General features: G+C 42.5%; 1 protein-coding gene across 1 annotated transcript in view; it reads left to right on the forward strand.

Moving 5' to 3' along the window:
* Positions 1-26,637, forward strand: part of LOC116951417 (immunoglobulin superfamily DCC subclass member 4-like) — a 346,431-nt gene that overhangs the window by 84,889 nt on the left and 234,905 nt on the right. Inside the window, exons 4-5 of the mRNA XM_032970032.2 lie at positions 2,967-3,100; positions 7,837-7,974. Of these exons, the coding sequence (XP_032825923.2) occupies positions 2,967-3,100; positions 7,837-7,974 (272 nt within the window). The remainder of the gene's footprint in view (positions 1-2,966; positions 3,101-7,836; positions 7,975-26,637) is intronic.

Here is a 26,637-nt window from a genome sequence, read left to right on the forward strand (position 1 = left end):
CTCTCAACAGTTTGGTGGCAAAATGCTTGTTAACAGTAACGCCCAGTCACAACATAAAAAGTCAGAAATGGAAATAATAATAATCATCAGCCATTGTCTACCCACTGCTGGATGGAGGCCTCCCCATGCTGTCGCTTCCCTCATGGTGCAGTGCTGCTACCATTCATCTTCTGCACTTGAATTTATCTCTACTTTGGCTGCCACTCCATCACCAGTCTCGTCCATTGGCAATTATCCCGTCCAGCGATGTATCCTGCAGGAACTCATTCACCGTTCGTAATTGTCAATAAAAGCAACACACAACAAGTTTTCTAAACGCAATTAAATAGCCACTGAAGGGTCACCACCTGAAAGCACAGCAGAATGTTTGTGCCGAGGGCAGTTATTGACAATGGATTGGGATCAAAACGATTAAATAAAGAGTCTTTGTTGCCAGACATGATATGGACTAGAAACATGGAAACTGACAAAGAATATAGATGTAAACCTGAAAAGTGCATGGAGAGACGCATGCTTGGACTGACACAGAGAGCCAGATAAGGGAACACGTGGATCATGATACATTCATATATCAGAGACAATAAACTCATCAGATGATACAAATTAATGATAGGTTATATCTTATATATGAATATGAGCGCAGGGCATATGTTTAGAGTATTTGGCTGTTATATATTTCCACATGATCAGCCACTTCGTTGAGCTATCATTTGTGGCCAGGTTGCTCCTGAAAAAGAAGCTAATAGCTCAGTGGGCTTTACCTGGTAAAATAAAAGTGACTTAAAACTTTCGTGACTGCAGGAATTAATATTCAATGGTTCTTTCGGTAAAGTCATGTAGATAGAACAACTCATAATAAAAAGAAAGTGATTAAAAAATATCCCGACGTTTCGATCGCAACACAAGCCGTCGTCATCAGGAACTTGACTTTACCGAAAGAACCATAGAATAAAAAAAATATTTAACTTTATTTATATGTTTTTAGTGATTTGCTTATCTTTGCTATTCTTTGCACTACTATCGTGTTTTTGTATATTTTTTCTGTAACGTTCTGACCCACCACTTCTGGACATCTGTGAAAAAGGGCCTTATAGCTCATCGGATTATCTAATATAAATACATATTCTGAATCTGTTTTAATGACTAAGGCTGCAAATATCATTGGATTGCAGCCTCGTTATTGCAGACTCTGGCTGTTAAATAAGCTAGATATACTAGAGGACACCTTTACAAATCAAATTTGAATGTAACAAAACATATTTTTAGATAACCACCGTAACCCGCAACTTTTGCAAACATTACAGAAGGTAAAGCATAATCATAAATGCTCTGGGAAGAGACACAACCGTAGTTGAGACAGCACAAGGGCTCCAGCTCATGAGGTTAGAACAAATAGGGGAAATGGGTGAGAATTAAATCTATAGAGACCACAGATAGGGTAAGGGAACTTAACCAAACACTGCTCAGGATCAGCAGAATTTCATAAATAACGCGATCTAACCCAAAAACGTTTATTGTGAATAATATTGGTCGCGAAAGCCTACGTGTTAAACAAAGATCAGGAAACATGAGAAATATAATCAGCCAAATACAGTGAATACCGAAGAGCCTAATCAACGTTAAACTAGGTCAAAACAGCAGTAATTATTGAAGTCTAATAAAGCGCCATGGGTGTATGGTATTGCAACTGAGAAATCGTGACGTTCATCAATGATTCGCGAAGCTCAGAACATGGGGTACCTTGGAGCATTCTCACGGCTAAGTGTTAATTTCTGAAACTCGTGGAGCCCAAAGGCACACGAAATATTCTTGGGTGCATCGATCATTCGCGAGGTTCACAGATCCTAAACGAAGGTATACCTACGATTGTTAATGTTCATTATTATTTGTTTAGGCTCAATCAGTCAGACTGAGATACCGTATTTTTTTTAAAACACTATTCAATCTATGTGTTTTACACTTTTTGAGCCTTTCATATCCCTTCCCACATGAGTAGCTGCTTCATCTTTTCCCTTACAAATGCAAGGCAATTCAGAATATTATTTTAGAAATTGCAGCTATGGGAGGGGAAATGGCTCTGTCAGTTCATAGTATGCCCAGCTGCCCAGCATATGAGCAAGTATGTTGTGCCTGCGACATTGGCATCTATCTCTTGAATGAAAATATAATAGAATTGAGCCTTTCATCTTTCACACTACTTCATGAATTTTTCTAGGCTCATTGCTTTATTTTCTAAGTGTTGCTTATTCAATTGTTAAACTATTTAAATACACCCTGACTTGTGGTCACTTAAGTGTCTTTATGGGTTTGCTGAAAAATTAGTGTCATGAATCTTAGTAAATGATCATCTTATGAGTGTTGCAGTCACGAAAGCTTCAAATCAAGATTGTTTTTTTCCTATTGATATAATCTCCATTTCCATGTAATTAGCATCTCTATTATAGCTGTTGGTTATTGTGGTAACATGACATTTCCATCATAATTTATATAATGAATTACAGCTTTTAGTGATGAGCATAACGGTCATACTATCCAAATAAACACGAATACTATATTACAGTACAACTGCTCTTATGTGGCACCCTAATATTATCTATGGGGTCGAGGGGATCTTTCATTCTCCTATACTTTTGTAAATCCCAAAATAAATATTAATTGGATTAGATAATAGCAAAAATTATTCAATCATGGTTATTACATGTACTGAATTGTCTTAGCTGCCTCTACTATCCGTATTTATGACAATACTATACTACAATTCAGGATCCAGATTTATCACAGGAGGAAGAAACCCGGATTTTAACCCAGGATCCCTGTGGTGCAGATGCACTGCTCTGCCACAGCATTAGTCTGCTGAGCTACCCTGCCACCTCCGTTGTGAATGCACCTTTGCGCGAGGTTCCTGCCACAGCAGGCAACCCTGATACTTCTTCACACAACACTAATTTTAATGTTGTTTCTTTTAGACACACAGAACTACCCAGCGGGGTGCTTCACGTGGGTGACGTGCGGCCGAGCGACGCTGGCCTCTACCGCTGCGTGGCCTCCAACACAGCACGGCGACGCACCAGCCCTGAGGCCATCCTCACTGTGCAGCAGGGTATGCCGAGCTGACGATTGACACCCAGTGCTCTTTAATGCGGGAGCCAGTGGCATATTAATGGCGATCATCAACATCGTGATCAGCCTCTTTGCAACATCTCCAATGGCCTCGTGGTCTTGTGATAGCACAATGCATCTCACTCCGGCACAATCCATCTCACTCAGAAGTGGTCATCCTCTTGGGTGTGTTCCCTTCTTTAGCCACCATTTCATTGCCAATCTCAGCCAATACAATAAATGGCGTGCATCTGAAATGTAATTAAATCTTCCAGAAATATTAAATAGAAAGCAACTGCGTTTGAAGTTGTCAAAAGAGGCGATGAAAAATCATACTTTGCCTCCAAAAACTTCAAGGGTAATAATGTGAGGATCATTTACACTTATAAAGTTGGACAAATTGCTCTTTCAGACTGTCAGTTTGTAAAATAATGTATCATAACAATGTTGTGTCAATACCATATTGTGTGAGAAAGTTGTTCAATTATCATGGCTCTGTCATTGCCACATTATTTTGATAACTCCTAGCCAGTTAAAATGTAACTTTTGTTTCAATAAAAAATACATTTCATTTAAACTTGATATGTAAAACACTGTGTATCGAAGGATTAACTACTTAGCTTTTAAACATTGGCTCAATAATTTCCATACCAATATTTCTGACCAAAAATTATGATGCATTATTTACCAAACTCACGCAGAAATTTGCATGTTAACAATTAACACCGAAATCGATGTTGAATCAATTATAGTCACGTAACATCAAAAATCACAATAGTCTCTTGGCAGCTAAATACATTGCGAGGGATTCCATAGTAAACCTGCAAATGTGATGTGATAAATGGGAGTGACGTTTGTCGTATTGTGAATTTCAGAGGGAAAGGTGCCATCAGTGTTTATGTCGCTTAACATATTTTACCTACGTGACTTTACCGAATAAAACCAAAGAGTATGAATCCTTGCAGTCACGAAAGCTTCAAATCTAGAATACCCTGACACGCTAGTAATAGCTGTTGCTTCAGAGTGTGAAGATGCAATCTCTCTGAGAATATCATTTCATGATTCAAGTCTACAAAAGGTACCCAAATAGTCTGCCAATATTCCAAGTTCTTCTCTACTGTCCATCGATAAATTATTATTACGTATTTAATTTTTTGGGGGGATTTACCACCTGCCAAGAGTTAATGTCGAGTCAAAGTCAGTGTATCTCCCTGCTCAGACAAGCATGAGACAATGCTCATCACTGCTGGTCAACATTCCACCATGTTCATGGCCTCAGTTGACTTTACACCCAAGTGGCGCTCACTTTGTGACTCTGGTGGTTTAATGGGCTGAGTCTACCCCTGACTGGGGTTTGAACTTGCAACCTTCCAGTAGCAGGCTGAGCACTCTGACCAGAGCACCGCCAGGGAAAGTATAAGTATTACAATATCTGGATTTATGAGGATAATCGACTTCCTAACTTGCTGGCAGATCCACTCACTGTATAATTATCACAATTGGTGTGAAGATTTTCAGTGGCTTGTGTGCAGTGAGATTAATTGCAGGTTCTGCCTCTGCTTACAAAAAAAAACTTGCTCCACTGGCACAATTATTACTCAAAAAGGTTGTATATTCAACTCGGATTCCTTAACATGTGGGCTGTGTAATTCAGCAAAATGTACAACATGGGCAGGCTTTATAGTAGAACTGGGTTATCCGATTATTTATGCCATTCGTTACTCTTCTGATGATGGATTCGATTACTTGACTATGCAGACAACATGAAAATATTCTTTGGGTCTTTCGGTAAAGGCACGTAGACAGGTTCAAAGAAAATAAAAAAATAAAACTACGACGTTTTGATCGCAACACAAGCGGTCGTCTTCAGGAAACAAAAAACCTATCGACGTGACCTTACCAAAAAACCCAAAAATATGAATTCCTGCAGTCACGAAAGCTTTAAGTCAAGATTTAACATGAAAATAGATGGGAAAATAGTCTCACCTCTGTTCCCACGTGTACTGTTGGAAGGAGAGTGATGGTTGGGGCATGATTACATCATAAGCATCCATACTCTTTGGTTCTATTCGGTAAAGTCACGTAGGTAAAAAATAAAACAACAAAAATCACGACGTTTCGGCCACAACACAAGTGGCCTTCATCATGATCATGAAAGGTTGTAATCATGATCATGATGAAGGCAACTTGTGTTGTGGCCGAAACGTCGTGATTTTTGTTGTTTTATTTTTTACCTACGTGACTTTACCGAATAGAACCAAAGAGTATGGATCCTTGCAGTCACGAAAGCTTCAAATCTAGAATCATAAGCATCATCAGCCTCATCACGCTGGGCATGGCATAGGGGATTTCCCACCTTTGATAGGCACAATGTGGGGCACCGGAATTTAAAAAAAATGGGTCCGAGTAATCGACCGCAAAAAATGTGTCAATAACAATTTTTATTGGACTAATTGTCCCAGCCCTAATACATGGTGTGCAACTCGCAAAAGTTAGTATTTGTACCGACTGACAATCAGATGCCTAGAACTTGTGAGTTGCCTTTCAAAATACTGTAATACATTACCTGTGATTTATCACATATTATCTGATGAGGGTTGGGTAGTGGCAAAGTGATGAGTTCACTTCGATATGAACTAAGGAACCTGATTTATAATCCCAGCCATGGTTAGCGTCAGCGGCGTGCGGTATCTGGACCAATCCTGTGCCCTCCCTTCACCCAATCTCTGCCCCCTTTTTTAGTTTGTTGTCCTTCGCCTGCACCTCCTATTAGCACGGTTGGCTACGTAGGGTGCGAAAGAAGTTCAACATACATACATACAATCTGCACTGACCAGCGTTGCAAGCCACAGTCCAACAAACCCCCTTGACGAACACAGCGTAGACATATTTTTATTGGGCACAATTGGAAAACATAGCAACGTTTGTTTGCCTAAGACCGTGATTGATGGTGGGCCAGTTTCAAGATGATACAATTCAAAGGCAAAGTAAAGCAGGTTGAAGTGCCATTGAAAAACTGAACTGGATAATGAAAAGCAACATACCAGTGTACCTAAAGAAGAACATGATATATATATATTTTACAGGGTAATCGATAGAGAAATGTAATGAGGAAGACTGAAAAGTGGGCTTCAAAATAAATATGAGCAAATAATCATTCACGTACAACAAATAAACTGAAGAATCGGATATATCTGTCGGAGAGATACGACTGGATAACACATCAGAGTATTCATAGCTATGCGAGTTATTGAAGACGGATTGGGATCAAGATCGTGAAATAGCTCGGTATATGAGTGTAGTTCGGTGTGCTTTAAAAAATAAAACTGAACTTAATAATGACAAGCAACATACCTATGTCCCGAGAAAAGAAAGGTTGTAATCATTGCACATCGAATAACAAACGGGTGACATACATGGACACTGGCAAAGAAAATAGCTCAATAGATAAAAAGCCGAAAAGTGGATAGGTACATAAATGTAATTATACTGAGAGAGAGAGAGAGGGGTACATGTGGATCAGAGAACAATTTAAATTAAAGACAGTATATTGAATGTTCAGAAAAGTAAGTGAGCTTGGGCAGGACACATTGCTGGGAAGGATCATGACTGATGATCAAGGCTGGTGATGGAGTGGCATCCAAATGAGGGAACATACTTGAGAGGATGACCAATACGGAGATGGAGCAATGAGATCAGCTAATGGGCAGGAGCTGGACGAATTGTTGAACCACGAGGTCATGGGGGATGGCGATGACTTAGGAAGGTTATATCCACACAGTGGGTAAGGAAACTTAGCATTCACAAGGTTTATTATGAATTCCCATAGCCTCGTAGAGCAAGTCCGGGGCAGCATTAGGCTCTATAAGAATCAGAGTAAGCTTTCGAATCTCATAGTGTCAGACTAAAGCACCCTTAGAATTTTTAGAAACTCGAGTGGTCATTCTAAAGCCTCATAGATCCTAAAACACACGGAACATTTGGAGGTTTGAATGTGAATGCTCAAGTCTCAGAAATCGGCCGATAATGCTTATAAATGTGAAGTCCATGCTTTTATTTGGATGTGTATTATTTCCCCAAAGGCAACACCTAAACTGCTCGTTATAGATTGGCTAGCCAACTTTTATTTTTATTAGACATTACGCATTGGCTTATTCATAGCAATGATTAAATTTAGCACTGCCTGCCGTATGTTGGTGAATTTAGAACACAACTTTTTTTTAAAAAAGTGTTGCACTAGTGGAATGGACATAAACAGTTTATACACCCCAAACAATTTATATACCAATTAGACGTGGCCATTTTTTCTAAATATGTTTCGGTTCCATCGAAACATTTCATCGCAAAAATATTGCAATGTTACCATTCAACTTCTGATTTTCATTCTGGCCTCTTTCATTTTGTTCTGTAAAGAACACCAGTCCTTTTCCCTTTTGTGTTCTGTTCCTCACGCCAGGGCTACACTTGCATGGCAGTCAAACGGGCGGCTGCATGTTCAAACAAGCACGCTGCAAATTTTGACTTAAAACTTTCGTGACTGCAGGAATTCATATTCTTGGTTCTTTCGGTAAAGTCACGTAGATAAAACAAAAAAAAATCGAATTAAATTTAAATAAAAATAAAAGCAAAAAACCCACCTTCATGTTTCATGCACGAAAGGTCCCCCCCGCCCCCCATCTCTATTTAGGGGTTGGGTAAACGTGAATGCTTTTTCTCGTCCGTCCTCTTTCCCCCCAGTGACACTGAGGCCGCAGCCAGCGGACGTGATTATCGTGGCGCCGCCGGAGAACAGCACGGTGGTCGTCGGCCAGACGGCCGTGCTGGAATGCTTCGCGCTGGGCCAGCCGCCTCCCATAATATCGTGGTACCGCCTCGGTATGTTTACCACCCACCTCCCCCCTCCCCTCCCACCTGTTCAAACTGTGCACCGCTGGAATGATCAGGTTGTGTGCATCAAACCTGCGTTGAAGATCGTTTTGATACAGCAAACCTGCCTGGCCTTAACAAGCATTGATCCTTCTCTGAGCAGAATGACCTTTAATGTATTTAAGGTAATCTTTTTATACGAAAGCAATCTGTCCTTTATAAAACTACCTGGTTTACTGGCGATAGCTATCGAGCATATCATTTAATTGCACGCGCATTAAATTTGTATACACGTAGTTTTTTTTTCGTTCCCCCCCCCCCCTCGATACAATAAAGGGGGTGTTCTAAAGATTTAGAGTGAGATACCCGGGTATGTGTTGGATTGCCCCAATTCCATAGAAATCATTCCCCGTTTCTGTTTTCTATTTATTATTTTATAATTACCAGTAAGGTAGAGGTGCAGCTCTACAATTGCTTGTTCGCGTCACTGCGTGCGGAAGGCCCGTCACTAAATCGAGCTCTAACGGGTGTTTGGGCTACTCTTCCACGCTGGTCATATATATGTTGGAAGCGGTGGGATAGCCCACACTTGACCCCACCGCACTTGACCTGCAGGTTGACTAACTGTGGTGTGGCCATTTGCGCTGCTGGGTGGACAGTGGCAGTGGAGGTGGGGGGAGTGGAATTTAAGAATGTTTTACCATGTTTTTAAATGCTATGCCGGCAGATGGAATCTAAGCCACTGACCTCTGGATTGCAAGTCCAGTGTGCTAACCATTACATCGCAGCAAGTAGTTCCCTGTATTCATGCGGAGCCTCCAAACAGTAATACTTTAAGAACCCCCAGTGGGTTTTCTGACCAGCTCTTTCTTAAATGGCTTGTTTAGCATATGTAGGGATGGCATCCACAAACACATTTAATGTACAAGCATCTCCTGGAAACCTCGCCACCCAGCAGGTTATAGGAGCTTCAGAGCACCTAGATGTGTGATCCATCAGTTGTGCCTCTAAACGACACAAAACACGGGCGGTTTTTTTTTTGCCAAGTCTGAAAATGATGATGACACATTTGCAATGTACGAGAACATAAAGTAGCAGGTAATGATGTGTACATGCATTTAGACGGTTTATTTGATTTGATTGCAAACACGCTTTTAATTCAGAGCGAAGTGTGTACATTGGTAAACGTGTAGACACCGGCCACTGGGACACAACGTCGGCGTTGGCGTACGTCCCTCAGTCTGTTGAGAGAGGAAGTCCTCCTCCAGGGGAAACCAAAACGGTGCCCTGAACCGATATACATCTACGAAAATGAAACATCTGATTTCAAAGCCAGGCAGATCAGACTGAATAGCTCTGGGAAGGCGATGGGTCGAGCAGAAGAGAACCCTGCTTTTAATTCAGTCCCCCAACCATTGGAGAGAAGACGCTAATGTGACAATAACCACTGAAAGATGAAAAAATGGGTGCCCTCAGCATGCTGCAACGAATAGCCTAATCATGCCAGCAGACCTTGGCACAGTCTGTGCGAAGAGCATGCTACTCCTAACATGTGTATAGGAACAACATATGAACCTTGGTTCTGTCAACACCTTTTGTGGGCTACCAAAATGGACTATGTTGTTGCATTGTCTCTTGCAACTATTAATGGGTTTGATGCCTTCATTCCATTTGCTAATGTTGAGGGCTTAGTCAAACCGTAATGCCACTGGTAGTGAAAGCAGCATGCGCGCTCACGTGCAAATGATGCTGAGAGGGATGCGCGCCCTCGCTCGAACACTGCGCGGAGTAAATTGCATCCTCAGTGGCGCCGCGGTCGTGAGCAAAACGATCAGAACGGAGGTGAGACGCAAGCAGTGCTCCGCAATCACATTCCTGTCGAATGAGGTGAAGTGACCGAGGCAAAGCAAACGCGCGAGCGGCTGGTCAGCGTGTACAGCGCTGGCAGCGCGAACGGCGAGGGATATCTAAGTGGTGGGTGCATCGTGGAGATCCGGCGAGGCAAACATCGGTGACGAGCCATTGCTCGGCGGCTTGTGGTGGACGAACTGCGTTCTCCAAATCGGGTGCGCGCACGTTGCGTTGCCGGCTGCCTTGGGGCCACCGGCGTACATATGTATGTGTGTGCACCGTATCTATGTGTGTGTGCACCGCGGCCACATGCCTCGGGGTTTTGCAGGCACCACCTGGAACGCTCTGAACCCGGGACGTTCCCGGCGAATGTCATCAGACGGAGTCAGCCTTAAGCACGCCTCGTAAATCCAAAGTGTCACTGTAGGGAAAACATGCTATTGTTGTCGTGGCGGTGAGGTGCGGGGTCCAGCGTCATCAGACATCAACGCCACTAACAAAGCCGTGGCCGTGCCCATCTGCGGGGAAGGTCGTGTCTTTGCCCGTGGTTAGCGACGCCGTGGTTAGCGACGTCGATGGCATCGTCGCTGGTGGCGACTCTCTCCTCAAGGGTAAAGCGATCAACGCGGCACGGTGCATTGGGGGTGGGGGGGGGGGCCCGTCCATAAATGACGTCACGGACCTAGGGGCAGGGAGGGGGGGTTAGACATTTGTGACGATGTGTGACGAGGGGGGGGGGGGAGGGGTTTGAGAAATGTGACGTCACATCAAAATGCGCAACTTTTAATAAATATAGACAACGCGTTCTACTTAATTAAATAGACTTTTTAATACATGTTTTCTCCTACAACATCAGAATACAGCGCCACATTAAATACGCACTACAGTGACAATAGTTTAAAGCGATTTGAAGCATGCTTTATCTTTTTTGGGGGGGGGGGGGAGGAGAGCTTTGTGATGTCATATTTGAGGGGGGGGGGTCTGACTTTTTGTGACGCCGTGTGACGAATGGGGGGAGGGGGGGTGTCAAAAAATCGTCCAAAATCGCGTGACGTCATTTATGGACGGCCCCTTGGCACCCTGCAGAGGTTTGCACGTGCGTTCGAACGGGACGCGTTCAGCGACGAACATCAGAGATGCTCTGCTGCAACACAATCACGAGAGACCGCTTGTGTCCCATTGAATGACAGCGGCTGGCCACAAGGAATGCTGCATTGACAACAATACCGCATCTGACCTCGTCCCGTTGCAATTTGTTTTCACTCGCTCCCTCTCTCTCTCTCTCTTCATCGAACACATTCCCCACTGCAATGGAAGGAGCACTCTCCGCCGTTGGCTGCTGCAGGACAGCCACAGGTTTTTTTCACTGAGCCAGTTTTTTTTTGCCGTCCTCATTTATATTTTTGTGGGTGACTGTTTTAAATCATGTTTCACGCGGATACACACGGAGTGGTGGCGCGCGCCGTCTGTAATACAGCGCTGTGGGAGCCAGGGTTGGTGAATTAATCGCGCAAATGAAAAAAAACTGTTGTGAGACTTCCCTTCCCGTGGCCATCCAGATTGCAATACGCTGGCTTGCCAGCAGAATGCAGTACAGCAAAGTGTGCGGTGATATAATCTGTCCTTTCTGTCGGGGGTAGAGTGTTGTGCCCTCGCATGCATGGGGGTTTTTTTTCCAGGCGCTTCGGTTTCCTCCCACATGTATAAACGTTCACTAATTGTCTGAAAACATCTGAATATATAGAGAACCGCAGAGCAATTGTTAACGCCGGCTCACCGCCTGGCAGCACGCCAGTTTGTCCGTGGTTCATTAGCGATTGTGAGATGCAATTTGCATGAACAACGCTATATAAAACCTTTTTTTTTGTACCGGGGAATGCTTTTACTGTCAGTTGTAGCATCTTTGAGAGTGTTAATGTCGTAAATGATATTGTTGATAAAAATGTGTTTGCCAACAAGGTGTTTTTATATTAGTGAACGATGACTATGAGTGGACAAAAATCACACATGACAATGACGACTTCCCATGAAAGACCAATCATGATTGACGACAATGAGACTGAATAAATGAGTCTAAATAAACAATGAAGACTCAGTTATTTTACTTAGCATGTCATGTGGCGGGAGATGAGAGGTGCGGGGGAGGTGACAGAGGATGGGGCAGAGTTTTTGGTGGATAGAGGGGAGGGGAGGCTGGGGTTGGGCGAGGACCGATAGGAGATGGGGTGTAGAGGAGAGCCATGGGGTGATGGAGGGGAAGAGTGATCAAGGGATGTGTCTGGAGGGTGATCGATGATTGAGGGAAGGGCTGGTGGGGAATGGAGGGCGACTGATGTGCCCCTTACCCTGACCCATCGAATCAACAGTGCCCTGCACCGCACTAGTACAGTGCAATACAATATCAAGACTTTGATTTTAATTTTTGCATGAAGTGTTGACATTTTTGTATAAAAAAATGTAGTTAAATATATTGTCGTTAAGCGGGTATTAGGAGAAGCTTAAAGTGTGTTATTTGTGATTGCTGCAGTATCATTGTTGATACCCTATTATAACAACTGATTTAAACTTCACACCTTTAGCACTATTTGTATTAAAAGTTTCAGAAGTTATATCAGTATTACTATTTTGAATTAAGATAATGTTGAGAAGTAGGATAATATTAACTGAACGGATAAACATTGACAGAAAGGTAAGCAGTGGTTAAAAATAAAGTGCCGTATGATACATCACACGGGGAAATTTTGCAGAAGCGAACACATTAAGTAATTAATGAACTACATTTTACTGGGAGGAAACGTAGTGGACTGGAAGCCCAACCGGGATTAATTCTCACAGGAGGCAGGGGATTCATTGTGTATGTCTGTGGATGTCTGTCCACGTGTATCCGGACACCCGGATATATAACAAATGCGCTCCTAGTGGGCATTACTGGTAGGAAACGTAGTGGAATGGAAGCCCAACCGGGATTAATTCTCACAGGAGGCAGGGGATTAATTTTGTATGTCTGTGGATGTCTGTCCACGTGTATCCGGATATTCGGATATAAAAATGGGAGGGGTGGGGCTGGGTGGAGAGGGGAGGGTAGGAAGGGGCTGGGTGGGGAGGGGCTGGGTGGGGAGGGGCTGGGTGGGGAGGGGAGGGTGGGGAGGGGCTGGGTGGGGCTGGGTGGGGGGTGGGAGGGGTGGGGCTGGGTGGGGTGGGGCTGGGTGGGGAGGGGCTGGTAACCCCGTGGTGCCCTTATAAAACTCAACGTTTAACCTACTCACGCCAGCTTGTGCCCGCCCTCACAGTCGGGCATATTTGCGGACTACACCACGTGCCGCTGTTGACCCTGGCCACTGACCGAGCAACCCAACGTTCCTACCAGCCCCCTCCGCAGGAATGTGTTTAAATCTGTGGACTGAAAATAATAAAGTAATTGGCAAATGACTAAGACTATACTAAACAAACGTTCAATAACTAAGGAGAGACTCAATGTTGGACTGCCTTCAACTCAGAGAATAACTGAAATCCTCAGACTAAAATTTCACAGGTTGTCATTGACTAGAATGAAACTTGCTTTGAAGCTTTCGTGACTGCAGGAATCAATACTCTTTGGTTCTTTCGGTAAAGTCACGTAGGCAGAAATACAATAAAATTAAAATAAAAACAAAACATTTGTATTTATTTTATTGTATTGCTACCTACGTGACTTTTCCGAAAGAACCAAAGAGTATAGAATGAAACTACAACTAAAAATAAAGACATGCTGACTACATTCCCACTGTTCTCTACGTACCGTAGTTTCTGAGAAGAAAAAAAATCAGGCTCATTATCGATAACTTCTTAAATATTCCATCCGAGCAAAAATACCCAAGAGCCTATCCTCTTTTGATAGAAGACTGCGTGCATTTAAATTCACACCATTCCACCCTGTCCACACCAAAAGAGCAATTATATTCTCACAGTTCCTCCATCTGCGATGGAGGGGATTTCACGAGGGTGAGATGAATGTGTTTTTTTTCACCTCCGTTCGTAAATACTGCATGAAAAAAAATAGCAGATGGTGGCCACCTGTATTGGTGGATCGTGAAAGAGCAACGACTCTGATCAGTTTACTTCGGGGAACATCTCGAAATGCACTTTAACCCGTGTGAGTGTAATAACGTGGCTAATTGAGTAGGACCGTTATTTTATCAATGTTTTTTGTATGAATGTTTAAGAGACCCACCGTTGATGTGTGTCAGTGTAATATCCACTGCAACTGGAAAGCTTAATTATATTATCACTATATAATTCTAAGCACAACCTTTATAATCATAGCAATGAACATGCAGTTGTGGTTTGCTAGGTTTTTAAAAAGAGCAGCCTACTGCTGAAATCGTTGGTAACTATTACACGTAACTTGTTTGACTGATTTCTGACCTCTTAAACTATATTTTATCTTATACACTATTTAAATGAACACATTTTTCTTTTACCAGGTAAGGCAGACTGAATGTTATAGCTGTTTTTCAGACGCGACCTGGCCACAAATAATAACTCATTGAAGTGCCTTATGATGTGGAATGTATAGCAGCCAAATACTCTAAATCCACGTTTCTAAATGTGGAGGGAAAAAAACAGAGGACCCGGAGAAATATCCAAGTGACTACTTGGATCTTTCTCCAACATGCAAACTCCAAATATACAGGCGTCAGGGTCGGGGATCACACCCACGTCCTCCTGCAGTCCAGGAGAGGGGGTTAACATCTCGCCACCGTACAGTGCCGCAGTGGCAAGATGTTATATCATTCCTCTTATATCACTCCCTATTTCTCCAGCTCTTCAATATTCTCTGTCTTTCTAAACAACTTTTCTCATATTCTTAGTTTTTTTTCGGTAAAGTCACGTTGAAGAGAAACAACAAAATAACAAAATATATATAAAACAATAAAAAATTCTCACGACGTTTCGACCATAACTCAAACGGTCATCATCAGGTGTGTCGGTTTGCATAAATACATTTATCAGGTGTGTCGGTTTGCATAAATACATTTATGCAAACCGACACACCTGATGATGACCGTTTGAGTTATGGTCGAAACGTCGTGAGAATTTTTTATTGTTTTATATATATTTTGTTATTTTGTTGTTTCTCTTCAACGTGACTTTACCGAAAAAAACTAAGAATATGAATTACTGCAGTCACGAAAGCTTTAAATCAAAACTTTTCTCATGTTGCAGAATGCCTCTCAATAATTATGCCGTATGGTCCCTCCCTATTTAAGAAAACTACCCTCCAAGGCTACCCCATATTTATGGTATAGTAATAGCATTGTATTGTGGCAACTTCCTGACCTATTACCACTTAATGTGTTAACTATTTAGATTGTATCATTTCACTCTTTCTGTTGGTATCTCTCACTCGCTCAGCCCGCTTTTTCCAAGAATGTTAGCCGGAGCAGGCTTATCTCTTAATATCTTGCTGTTGCTCTTTGATCCTACCCTGCATCTAGTTTGCTCCATTTTGCTAGCCATTAGATGCGTAATAATTTGTTCCCTTTGGGATTCAGTGAATTGTTACGATTCGAGGTCACGATTGGATTCAATAATCTATTCTGTTTTGCCCTCGTGGTTTATATTAAGGCCGTGATTCTTGCAAGGATTATGCAAACCAATTACATAAACAGGGACAATTTTATACAATGGACAACCATATTGCAAGACTTCATGGTCGACTGCGTAAAGTGTTTTTGTTATAAATAATGATTAAATAAGAGCCCTGTGCTGAGAGCTAAATATATGAGTGGGTTTGCATTAAGCAGATGCAATGAGCTGTTAGTGTATGAGTTTCTCTTAAGTCGTTGATAACATTTATATGTCAAGAGTTTAATTCTTATAGCCATCAGTGTCACTATTTGATTAAAAGTAATTATCACAAATATGAAACTTGATTATTTTGTCATCTGCATGAGCATATTTCTGCACCTCAGAATCACGGTTAAATATGTGTGTGAAATATTATGCGTGTTATGATATGCATTGTTATTATATGCCATATGTTGAAATGCACGTATGCTATACACTCCACGGGACATATTGTTAACGACTACACAATGAAAATGCTCTGCTTTCAGTCTAAAGATAATGATATGGGCATGAATCTTAGCTCCTGACTAGAAAGTTAAATATCACTTTTGTCTTTATAAGAGAGAATTAGTTAAAATATTCGGTTGTTGTGAACAACTTTTTTTAACACTGTACAGATTCGAGATGATGTTTTCAAAATGTATTTCCAGCAATAACATTAGTACAGATGACAGAAGGAAACATAAATTATTAAACAGATTAAAAAAAACACTGAATTCAAAATCAAATATGTGAAAAAAGTTACCAACATCTGGGTTTAGGGCAAAAATCACGAAGAGACAAACTATTTCAAGCCCAACCTATCCCAACATTACCCTTTGAAATAAAGGTTTGAGCCCTGTGGTCAACCTTCTTAGTACTGCATGAGTTGAAAAATGCAACAACAACAACAACTGCATTTCCCCACTAAGTGGCAGTGGCATCACTATGGCGCTTGTGCCATGCTAGGTGCACTTTGAGGCCACGTGAAGCATCGAAGACCCGCTGGCAGGAGGTCATGGAACAGACCCAAGTGCCATGGGTTCACTGGCAGATGCACCAACTTTGCCCCACACTGTGCCAACTACTATGCATTTTACCCGCCAGGCGCTCCGCTCGCTGTTGTGAGCGTAGCTCCTTCGCCCTCCATTGTTGCTGGAGGGCGACTGCCTCCAACTCGTCAATAGCATCCTTCACGAACCTCCTCCACAGAGGCCAATCGTGACACTGCTGGTAGTAGTCATCAGCAAGTCCACTCAACTCCACATCCCACTGTTTCACATCACTCCATCTCTTCTCTAGCCCATGCCGCGCCCGCTTAGCCCCATTTATACGGCCGAACAAAAGCAGCTGGGTATGCGGTGGCTGGGCATGTGGGGTTACATGACCCAGCCAATGCAGTCTCATTTGCTGGAGGAGCTCACTGATGGGACATTGTCCAGTGTTTACAAGGACCAGTGAATTCCTCACACAAAACGGTCTGGTTAGACTCAGGATGAATCGGTGGCAGGCAAGCCTGAATGTTTCAAAGCAGTGTCGATGATCCTTTAGCAGGCTCCATGTTTCGCAAGCATAGAAAAGGGAGGGCATGACTGTATGGAGCGAGAGGTCAGATAGCTTCCACACAGCATTGCACAACTGATGAAAATATTATGCCGCTCAACTGATTCGGAGTGAGAACTTGGCTGTAAAACCGGAGCTGCTCATAAGCACACTGCCCAAGTACAGAAACTTCTGCACTCTTTCCACAACTGCCCATTCATGGGGATTTGAGGCAGGGGAGCGTTTGATGGCATAAAATACCCAGGCAGGTGCTCTGTTTTGTGGAGCTGATGGTGAGGCCGCATCTCATAGTAGCATGCTCCAGATTCAGCAGCAGCATCTCCAACCCCTTCTCAGAGTGGGCAGCAATCACAAGATCATCCACATATGGTTGACCAATAGGGGGCCATCCCTTGACCACACCTGAGCATCAATCAACCTCCAATTGTATCTATACCAGGTGGAAATTCCACCGGTACTTCCATAAAACGCTTTCCAAACTACATGGTGAAAGACAATGTTAAATCGTGGAGGGACCAGAATATATCCCTGTCGCACCCCAAGGTGAACAGAAAATGGTTCCGACACCCGGCCACACAAACTTATCCGGGCCTACCCACCATCATGAATGTCCTTAATGATTGTGAGCAGACGATCTGGGATGTCAAAAGCACGAAGAATAACCTACAGCCCTGGCCTATTTATAGTATCATAAGTCTTGACCAGGTCAATATAGCAGAGATGTAGGTCCTGTTGAAATTCTGTACACCTCTGCTGCAGCATATGGCCAGTGAAAATGGCATCTGTGCAGGACCGCCCCCGTCTGGCGTCATGGTCCAAATTGGAGAAAGCCGATACATTTCTCGCAAACTACTTAATTGGGAAGTCAGCCGGACAGTGGTGGCGCACACCTGTAATCCAGTTGGTGGAATCGGACAAATGGCAGAATGTCACTAGACTCTTTTCCCATGGGGATCAAGGTGCAATATCCTGCCTTGCCACCAGAATGCAGGACAGCAAAGTGTGGACCGATATCATCTGTCCCTTCTGTATGGGATAGAGTGTTGTCCCCTTGCATGCATGGATTTTGTCCGGGTGCTCCGGTTTCCTCCCACATGGAGTATAAACACTCACTAATAGTCTGAAAAGATATTAATATATAGATAACTGCAGAGCAATTCTTGGCAACGGTATATAAAATGAATCATTGCATTATATTTGATCAAAACATTGCCCCCTACTTGTGAACCACTTGCTGGCTGGTGAAGCATTTACCTTGTGCCACACATGGACAGCCGCTAGTAGAGGTGCCCTGCTGTAGGCCACTTCGAGATGTACGACATGGGATCCGTGGTATAAATATCAGTTTTGGCATTAGAGTTTGTATCCTGCATTGCGCCAAGGCTGATACGTCTGGCTTGGCTCCAGGTTTCTGTAATGGTGACTCTAAAGGATAATGAAATAGCTTATCTGCTCATAAAATGTGTGCATCGACAGAAGGAGAAGTGCAAAAGTAGTTTTGACCTTCCAGTGACTGGTCTGGTTGGTCATTTTCTAAAGCTATGTCATGGAATTATTAACCATGCTTTTGCCCTGCTGAAGTCTAGCCAAGGGGACACCCAGTGGCAGATGTCCCTGTGCAGTACAAGGTGAATACATCACTGGCCTGTATGTGGGCATTGTTAGTCTTCCAGAAGGGCGGTATCTTGCTATTTCTTTTTCCTAATTAACTACTTTATAAGTAATGTTTAACAGTTGGAAAATTTGGACCAGGACGCGTGTTATATTCATCTTCGAATAACGTCAGTGGACCTTTAATATCAACTGTGAAGCAACACATCACGTATTGATGGTTAATACACTGACAATATTACCAGGGTGGCTGCTGGGCATGAACCATGAACCTCTGCAACAAGTGGCAAGTGCGCAACAACTCGGCTATGTCACCAACCCACGTTAGTCTGCCATGGTGGCTTGGATTGCGAGCTACTTCAATGTAAAGATAACCTTGTAGGCTATGTATTTGCGAGTTAAATTGTACGGTTTTCAAACTCTTGACAACAAGAACCGTTAAGCCCGAATAACATTTGTGTTACAGTTCAGAAAACATGTGGTCTCTCTTGTGGCTTGTCTTTTCTTTTTAAGAATTTTACAAGTATCCAAACTTTCCATCTGATGTCGCACCTCCGATAAGCAAGGTTGGCTATGTACGGTGCGAAAGAAGTTCAACATACACACATGCAACATATCCCCAACAAGAGAGACTCAACCAATGTTCTAGCTACCAAGCAGTCATTCTCCATATTATTTACTTACCAATGTTAAAGAGTCTCTCTTTAGCAGGGGTCATTAACCTCGCAATTGGTCTGAATTTTTCGTCAGCAACTTTCAAATGTAACATTTTTGGAAAGAATGTATTGATCAATAAGGGATCTCGTTCTGCTGAATTCAGACGAGGTTGTGTTTACAATATATAGTACTTAAAGTATAATTTTAAAGCAGAAGACAAACATGGATAAGCCTTGTTTTGGTTGCTGCATCAGAAGATATTTATATGAATAGACCCTGCAATGAATAAATATTATTTACCCGCCTATGAAGTACACCAATGGGCATAAGTATCGTTTGCCTCTTCGACTCATGGAGTAAAACAATTCAGATTTTCTTTGTAAACATATTTCATGTAAATACTTATGGAAATGCATCATGAAAGTTGAAATTAATAGAGGTATATCTGCAAAACTATATGCATCCATGGACATTATGCGCGCGCATGCTATGGCTTGCGTACGTTCACCACATCACGTACGCCGACAAAAAAACTCTCCCTGACAAGTTTCGAAAGCTTCACTGGTCGCAACTACAACTAGACAAGCCATGGTGACATCGACAAAAAAATGACACTCCAGAATATGAGTGTAATGGAGACAAGAGCCACGGGCACCGCTAGTCTTACACGGGCACTGGTGTGTGGTAATGATACTGAGCAGCCAAACATTGCAAATGGTGTTGCCATCTCCCTCCGGGGTTTTTTGATGCACGCACTGTGTCTTGTTCTGACAGCAGGCTGCTGCTGTCTTGCTATGAGCATCCTGGGAATACATTAGGGCCCAGTGTCCACTATCTGGCGCATCAATCAGGCAGATTGCTTACGATTGGATGCTCAGGGTAAACAACCTTTTAAAAATTCAAGATAACCCCTGCAAAGATTTTTGCCTACCTTTTTGTTTTTTTTGCATAGTCAGTGTAATATACGATACACAGCAGTTATCAGTGATTGGCTGTTCTTAAGTTAATAAACAGCATTCTTCTTTCTAAACCATGATTTGAATTTAGAATAGTGACCTTTTTGATGTAAAGGACTGAATGAAGTATGTTGTTTTGAAATGTTACATCCTATGTTACGACTGCTCTGTGCTTTATGGTGACAATGTTACTTGAAAATACCCAGAGTTTATCGTGATGTAATTAAATTTCACATCTATTATAGTCATGTTTTATGCTGCAAACGATTGACTTCACGTGAAAGATGGTTTATCATTTGCTTGGTGACTCCTATAACTCGCAGTTGTTTTTAAAACCTCTGCATATCAGAAGCCAATATATACCTGCCAACTCTGCATACGGTTTATGGGTTTGGTGCAAGTTTTACTTTGCCACAGGTTAAACCCATTGGGAAATAAATGCTCACAGGGACCTGCATAAGCTTTACCATTATTCTATTAAAAATACATGTAAATGTTATTTTGGAATATAACATTTATGATAAATAAAAACAAACTTATATATTTATAACTAGACATTTACATGAATTATACGTAGCAGAGTGGAGTGTGTGAAATTTCCCTCATTAAAATGCAAATCAATTTATAACATTTTTGACATGCGTTTTTCTGGATTTTGTTGTTGTTATTCTGTCTCTCACCATTAAAATTATAGACTGATCATTTTTTTGTCAGTGGGCAAACGTACAAAATCAGCAGGGGATCAAATACTTTTTTTTCCTCACTGTAGGTAGGATGGGTCAGGGCTGATTGCCAAGACAAGCAATGGAGTTGGTCTCCGTGAGTCTGGCGACCAGGGGGAAGAGAAGACCTAAGAGCGCCACGGAGGGGTGCCAAGGTGGCGAGATGTTAACTACCTCGCCTGGTATGCAGGAGGTCGTAGGTTCAATCCCGACCCTGACACCTGCTGCTGTATATTTGGAGTCTGCGTGTCTCTCTCTCTTATCATCATCATGGTGGCTAGGAGATGTTAACTACCTTGCCTGGTATGCAGGAGGTCGTGGGTTCAATCCCAACCCTGACAACTGCTGCTGTATATTTGGAGTTTTCCCCGTGGTGGTCACATAGATATTTCTCTGGGTCCTCTGGCTTTTCCCTTCACATTTAGAAACACGCGTTCAGAGTATCTGGCTGCTATCAATTTCCACGTGATAAGCCACTTCATTGAGTTATCATTTGCCGCCAGATCGCTTCTGACAAAGAGCTATGTTGTAAATAGCATTTCACCAATCACAGAATCAAACACAGTGCAGTGGGCCTTATTTGGTAAAAAAAAATAAAAGTTTGTTGTTTGGTTTCGCTGATGGTGGGAGACTGTCAGGGCAGATGTTGGAGGCTGTGTGTCCGCTGTGTAAAAGCTGCCGGATCTGGCAGAGGGTAGAGAGCATTCACAAGGTGCGGTGGCACCAGAGGTTTTGGCCATGACGACATTTTTATATTGTTGGGAAATTACAAGTAGATATTCTCCAAAGACGCCTGCATGAACACGTGTCAGATCTTCTTTGGTTCTTTCGGTAAAGTCACGTAGAATGATAATAAAATAATAAATTGATAAAATAAAATAACACAATAATATTCTCACGACGAAACGACAGCGCTGTTCTACCAGACAGTCTCGCCCCCTTCACCTGATGAAGGCCGCTTGTGTTGTGGCCGAAACGTCGTGAGAATATTATTGTGTTATTTTATTTTATCAATTTATTATTTTATTATCATTCTACGTGACTTTACCGAAAGAACCAAAGAAGATGAATCATTGCAGTCACGAAAGCTTTAAATCGACACATGTCAGATGTTTGGGAATGGCACGTTAAAGAGATATGCACACCCTTACACTTAATGCTGATTGTTTATTCATACCATCGCTGCGTTTCTTCCATTGCAGAGCATGACTCATGCATGAATGCGGGGTTCTTAATAAAACTATCATTTTGTTGGTTTGTGTTTTTTTGGTTGTCGTAAGCACTTGCATAACTTGCATACCAGTATTTGCAACCCATACTTTTCCAAGACATAGAATCCCCAGTTACTTCCAACTAAAATGTATACCATAGGGGCCGTCCATAAATGACGTCACGCACCTGGGGGGGGGGGAGTTCAGACATTTGTGACGATGTGTGACGAGGAGGGAGGGGGGTTTGAGAAATGTGACGTCACATCAAAATGCCCAACTTTAAATAAATATAGACAACACGTTCTACTTAATTAGACTTTTTAATAAATGTTTTCTCCTACATCAGAGTGCAGCACCACCTAAAAATACGCACTACAATGACAATAGTTTAAAGCGATTTGAAGCATGTTTTATTTTTTTGGGGGGGGGGGCAGAGCTTTGTGACGTCATATTTGAGGGGGGGGGTCTTTTTGTGACGCCGTGTGACGAGGGGGGAGGTCAAAAATCGTCCAAAATCGCGTGACGTCATTTATGGACGGCCCCATACTCAACATATACAATTGTTAAAAGGTATGACTTGAATCTCTCCATGCAAGTGATCTGATCTCATGCTGGAATGGGGCCTTGTTTTTGGGTGTTGATACTTATGTATGTTGAACTTCTTTCGCACCGTACGTAGCCACCCGTGATAATAGGTTGGCTACCCCGCATCTCAACAGGACTTGTGGGTTGCAGAATGTTCAATTCACAAGTCTGGGTCGGGAGGGAAAGGGCACTCCTGGGTAGAAAGCTACCCCACAAACGATTGTTTCCACATCACTTGGATAGTATGCAAGTGTAGTGTTGTAAAGACGAGCAGACTTCTTAGGAGGCACACTGTTTATTGTATTATTTCCTCGTACAGTCCTTAACACACACAGAGGGATATACAGTCCCCTCACCCGATACCCTAGCGAGGTACAGCTTCCGGACTTTGCGGGACTCACACGTCTACCACTAACCTCCTTGATACCTAGGGAGGTACAGCCTCCGGACTTGGCGGGACTCACACGTCTACCGCTATCCTAGCCTAGAGTCCTCCGGCTAGGACCTAGGGGAGGCTATCTGACCCACCGCTGGCCCGGTGGGTCCTGACCACTGGGTATGCCGAGCCTTAGCTCTTAGAAGGGCTGGAAGGCTGGTCCAGGTTCCTAGCTAGGCTTCAGCCCAGTCTTCTGTCTTCGTGTAGGGAGAGAACTCCCCGAGCTCTGTTGGGTCACCCTTCTTATACTCCTTCGTGGCCAGGTAGAACCAATCATACATTCCCACGTGGAACCGTCTGATTGGTTCTGACCAAACCCTGGCTGCGATCCGTTTCACCTCGACTGACCCCAACCGTTGTACGCAGAGGTAATGCTGCACTGCCCTGGTGGCAATGCAGGTTGCGCAACAGTGAGTAGTTAACACCTCTGCACAAGCAATGACGATGATGAACGTTGTGATAACTAAAATGTTAATGATTTACACCGTGATCTTGAAGATAATAATGAATTTAACATGAAGCCTGTCGTGACCAATATTAGTCATGATAACGTTTTCTTGGGTTAGTTTACACAAACGTAAAACATTTACCATTGTAAACGTTTACAGGCATCTACATTTACAATTGTATGTTTTACAATTGTAAATGTTGTGGGTTTGCTCTCCAACACACCGAAGTTGTCATACGTGACTTGGCTGTGACGAATGGAAGTGGATGTTCGCCACTTTTACATTCATGCGACCTAACCCAAAACAACGTTATCATGAACGATGACGACGCTATTTTTTATGCAGGCAAATATCCAATAAAAGTGTGATCACCAACCACCAGAGATGCACACGCATCATAATACCTTTTCTGTATGTAATTTACACTCGTTTTAAGTGTCGTTTATTGTAGTTTTACTAGACTCTTAAATGTGATCGGTGACGTAAAAAATATTGCCCAGCTGCTAGCAGCTTAGAGGCATCATTTGCAGGCATGCTACACACAGGCATATCCTAACCATGGGTTGTGCTAGCCAGAGCCTTTCACCGCAACGTTAACAAAAAGTTTTGCAGCAACTCACAGACTTCACGTGGGCAGTGCATCGTTCCACCCAACATGGTGCTATGGTGTCCAGAGGAAAGCAGCTCAGGTTAAAGCAGATGTCAGGCAGGAAGGAGTTTTAATGCTTAGCATGACATTGTTTTATATGGTTTTAATCTTGATTTTGTCCTTAAATCTTGCCAGTTTTTGGGTGGAAATCTACTACCTTGATGTTTCATTTTTTTTTCTCGTCACAATTTGCTCGTGCTGCTGATCTCCCTATTTTTTTACGAAGAAATTAGCAATACAAATCTTGGGTCAGAATCTGGGTAACCACATGATAATAACATAAAACATACTCTTACATTTGAATTGCCATTTAAGTTGGCACGATCTAGCTCGACGGGTATTACAGTATTGGTTTGATTGCTATGCGATGAGCATTCTTCGCAGTGTGTATAACACCTTGGGCAGATGCACCTCCTCATGTGACTAATAGGCTATTCAAGATATTTCTGTGACTATCATCCTGCTGCAGGGCCATTCTTTTACACAATGCAGTGCACTTCTCACTGCAGACATTCAATATGAAAATGTCCTCGTCACATGGCAAGGTGCTGAAACAATATTTGGAACATCATCGTGAGAAAATAGTATTTATTAACGCAACGAAATATTACAAAATAATTATAATACATTTTACAGCAAGTGGAGATGATTGAAAGCTCGTCATTGCATGAGCAGCAACAAGGTAACAATAACTCAATACCTGTCTTGGAACAATCATTTGTAGTGTGCACCCTTATTATAAAAAAATAAGACGATGCAATAACGAGTGCATATGCTCAGCGTGCCACTCCTTGCAACCAAAGTCTTGTCTGATAAAGTGAGCGCCTAATGGTTGTGGCGGACAGTGACTGATCCTGCGTGACCCCTCGGAGGTTACTCTTAATTTTCATGAGTCGTTTTCTAACGCCCACCTAAAAAGAAATGAAAATTACCCAATTATAAGCTGATACCGTGATAAATCAGCTGTAATTGGGAGTTGAAAATCTAGCACTTCTCCACTGGGAAATGTCTGCTTGCATTAATCTTGTACGTCAACCAACTTCAGCGCAGCGGATTAGATCATTAGCGTAAACAAAGAGCGTGCAGACAAGCAGGAATAAGTGGCTTTTTTCTCTCTCTCCAAGTTTTCACAGTAGGTTTCCTTCCATATGATTGCTCATTATGCAGGGGGAAATTGTATGCTTCTGTATTAGGAAGGCGATCACTACTTGCATTAAAATAAGATGACTCACGGTTATAAAACATATCACGTGAATTAGCACTTCTGGTTTTATTTTTAAAGGCGCCTTGCGCTAACAAGGGCACAGTAACAAGACAGATGATGTCTTTGTTAATTGCATGACATCATCGCAGCACATACATTCTTTTATTTCTGGAAATAAGTAAAAAAAACAACGACCACTGAATACAAATAAAAGGTTCTCGCAGAAAGTGTGTATCAAAGTCCATTATTCCTACACATTTATTAGAAAGTCTTCGTTCAGCATGTTCCGCAATTGGTTATGCCATTCCGCTGCGTTATATGTGCTGCTGCAGTAGTTGTGAACGTGGCTTAATTGGAGCCGTTGTTGAAACCGAGAGCTGTGATCAAATTTAAAATTGTTCAGGCCAACCGGTGAGCTAGATTTAGGGACATCTTGAGTACATTGCAGATGGGTCTCTCTTCTGTGCATGAAGTGTTTCTTGATTGGAATACCAAAACGTGGGGTGCACAGGGGGTGTCCAAGGCGTTGACAGAGGTCCACAAGCGAATGTGTCTGCAATGTCAGTGCAGTGGAATGGAGCGCCATGGTACTGTCAAGTCTATGAAAGAGTGGTGAGAGAGTGTTGATTGTGGTGGATAGGTACATGTCTACTGTCAACATGCTGTAATGAATGAGACTTTCAATACGTAATTGCGTACATTAAAATATCGCTATAAGAGCTGTTATTTCATAACGAAAAAAAGCTATTTAAAAAATGAGTCGCATGAGAAAGGAATGCGATCGTTAACTTTTACGCAAGAAAACAACGTACATTATGCTAGGCAACTTCCCAGGATTAAATGTCAGGTTGTCAGCAGTGGTACCTCAGTTCCTTTGCCGAAAGCATCGATTGCCCTTGCCACCTGGCAATCTCACTGCAAAAGTTATCGGGCAAGTTTTGTCAACTTGACTGCAGTAAAATTTTCCATCAGAATTGTAGCAAAACTTTGTTTTGGTGATAATGTCAATGTAGGAATCCGACCCATATATACATATATTACGTTTTTTGGTGAATGGTGCTTCTGCACCACTTCGCTCAAGAACGGCACGGCATCACCATCATTAAAACATAATTAATCTATGCCTTGAGTTTCCTGGCTGGCTGCTAGTTAGGCCCCTCTCCACCCCAACAATAACTCGAATGTTAAT

This window comes from Petromyzon marinus, chromosome 1 (assembly GCF_048934315.1).
Source record: "Petromyzon marinus isolate PM22_M1 ecotype Great Lakes invasive population chromosome 1, UKy_Petmar_22M1.pri1.0, whole genome shotgun sequence".
Lineage (NCBI taxonomy): Eukaryota > Metazoa > Chordata > Hyperoartia > Petromyzontiformes > Petromyzontidae > Petromyzon > Petromyzon marinus.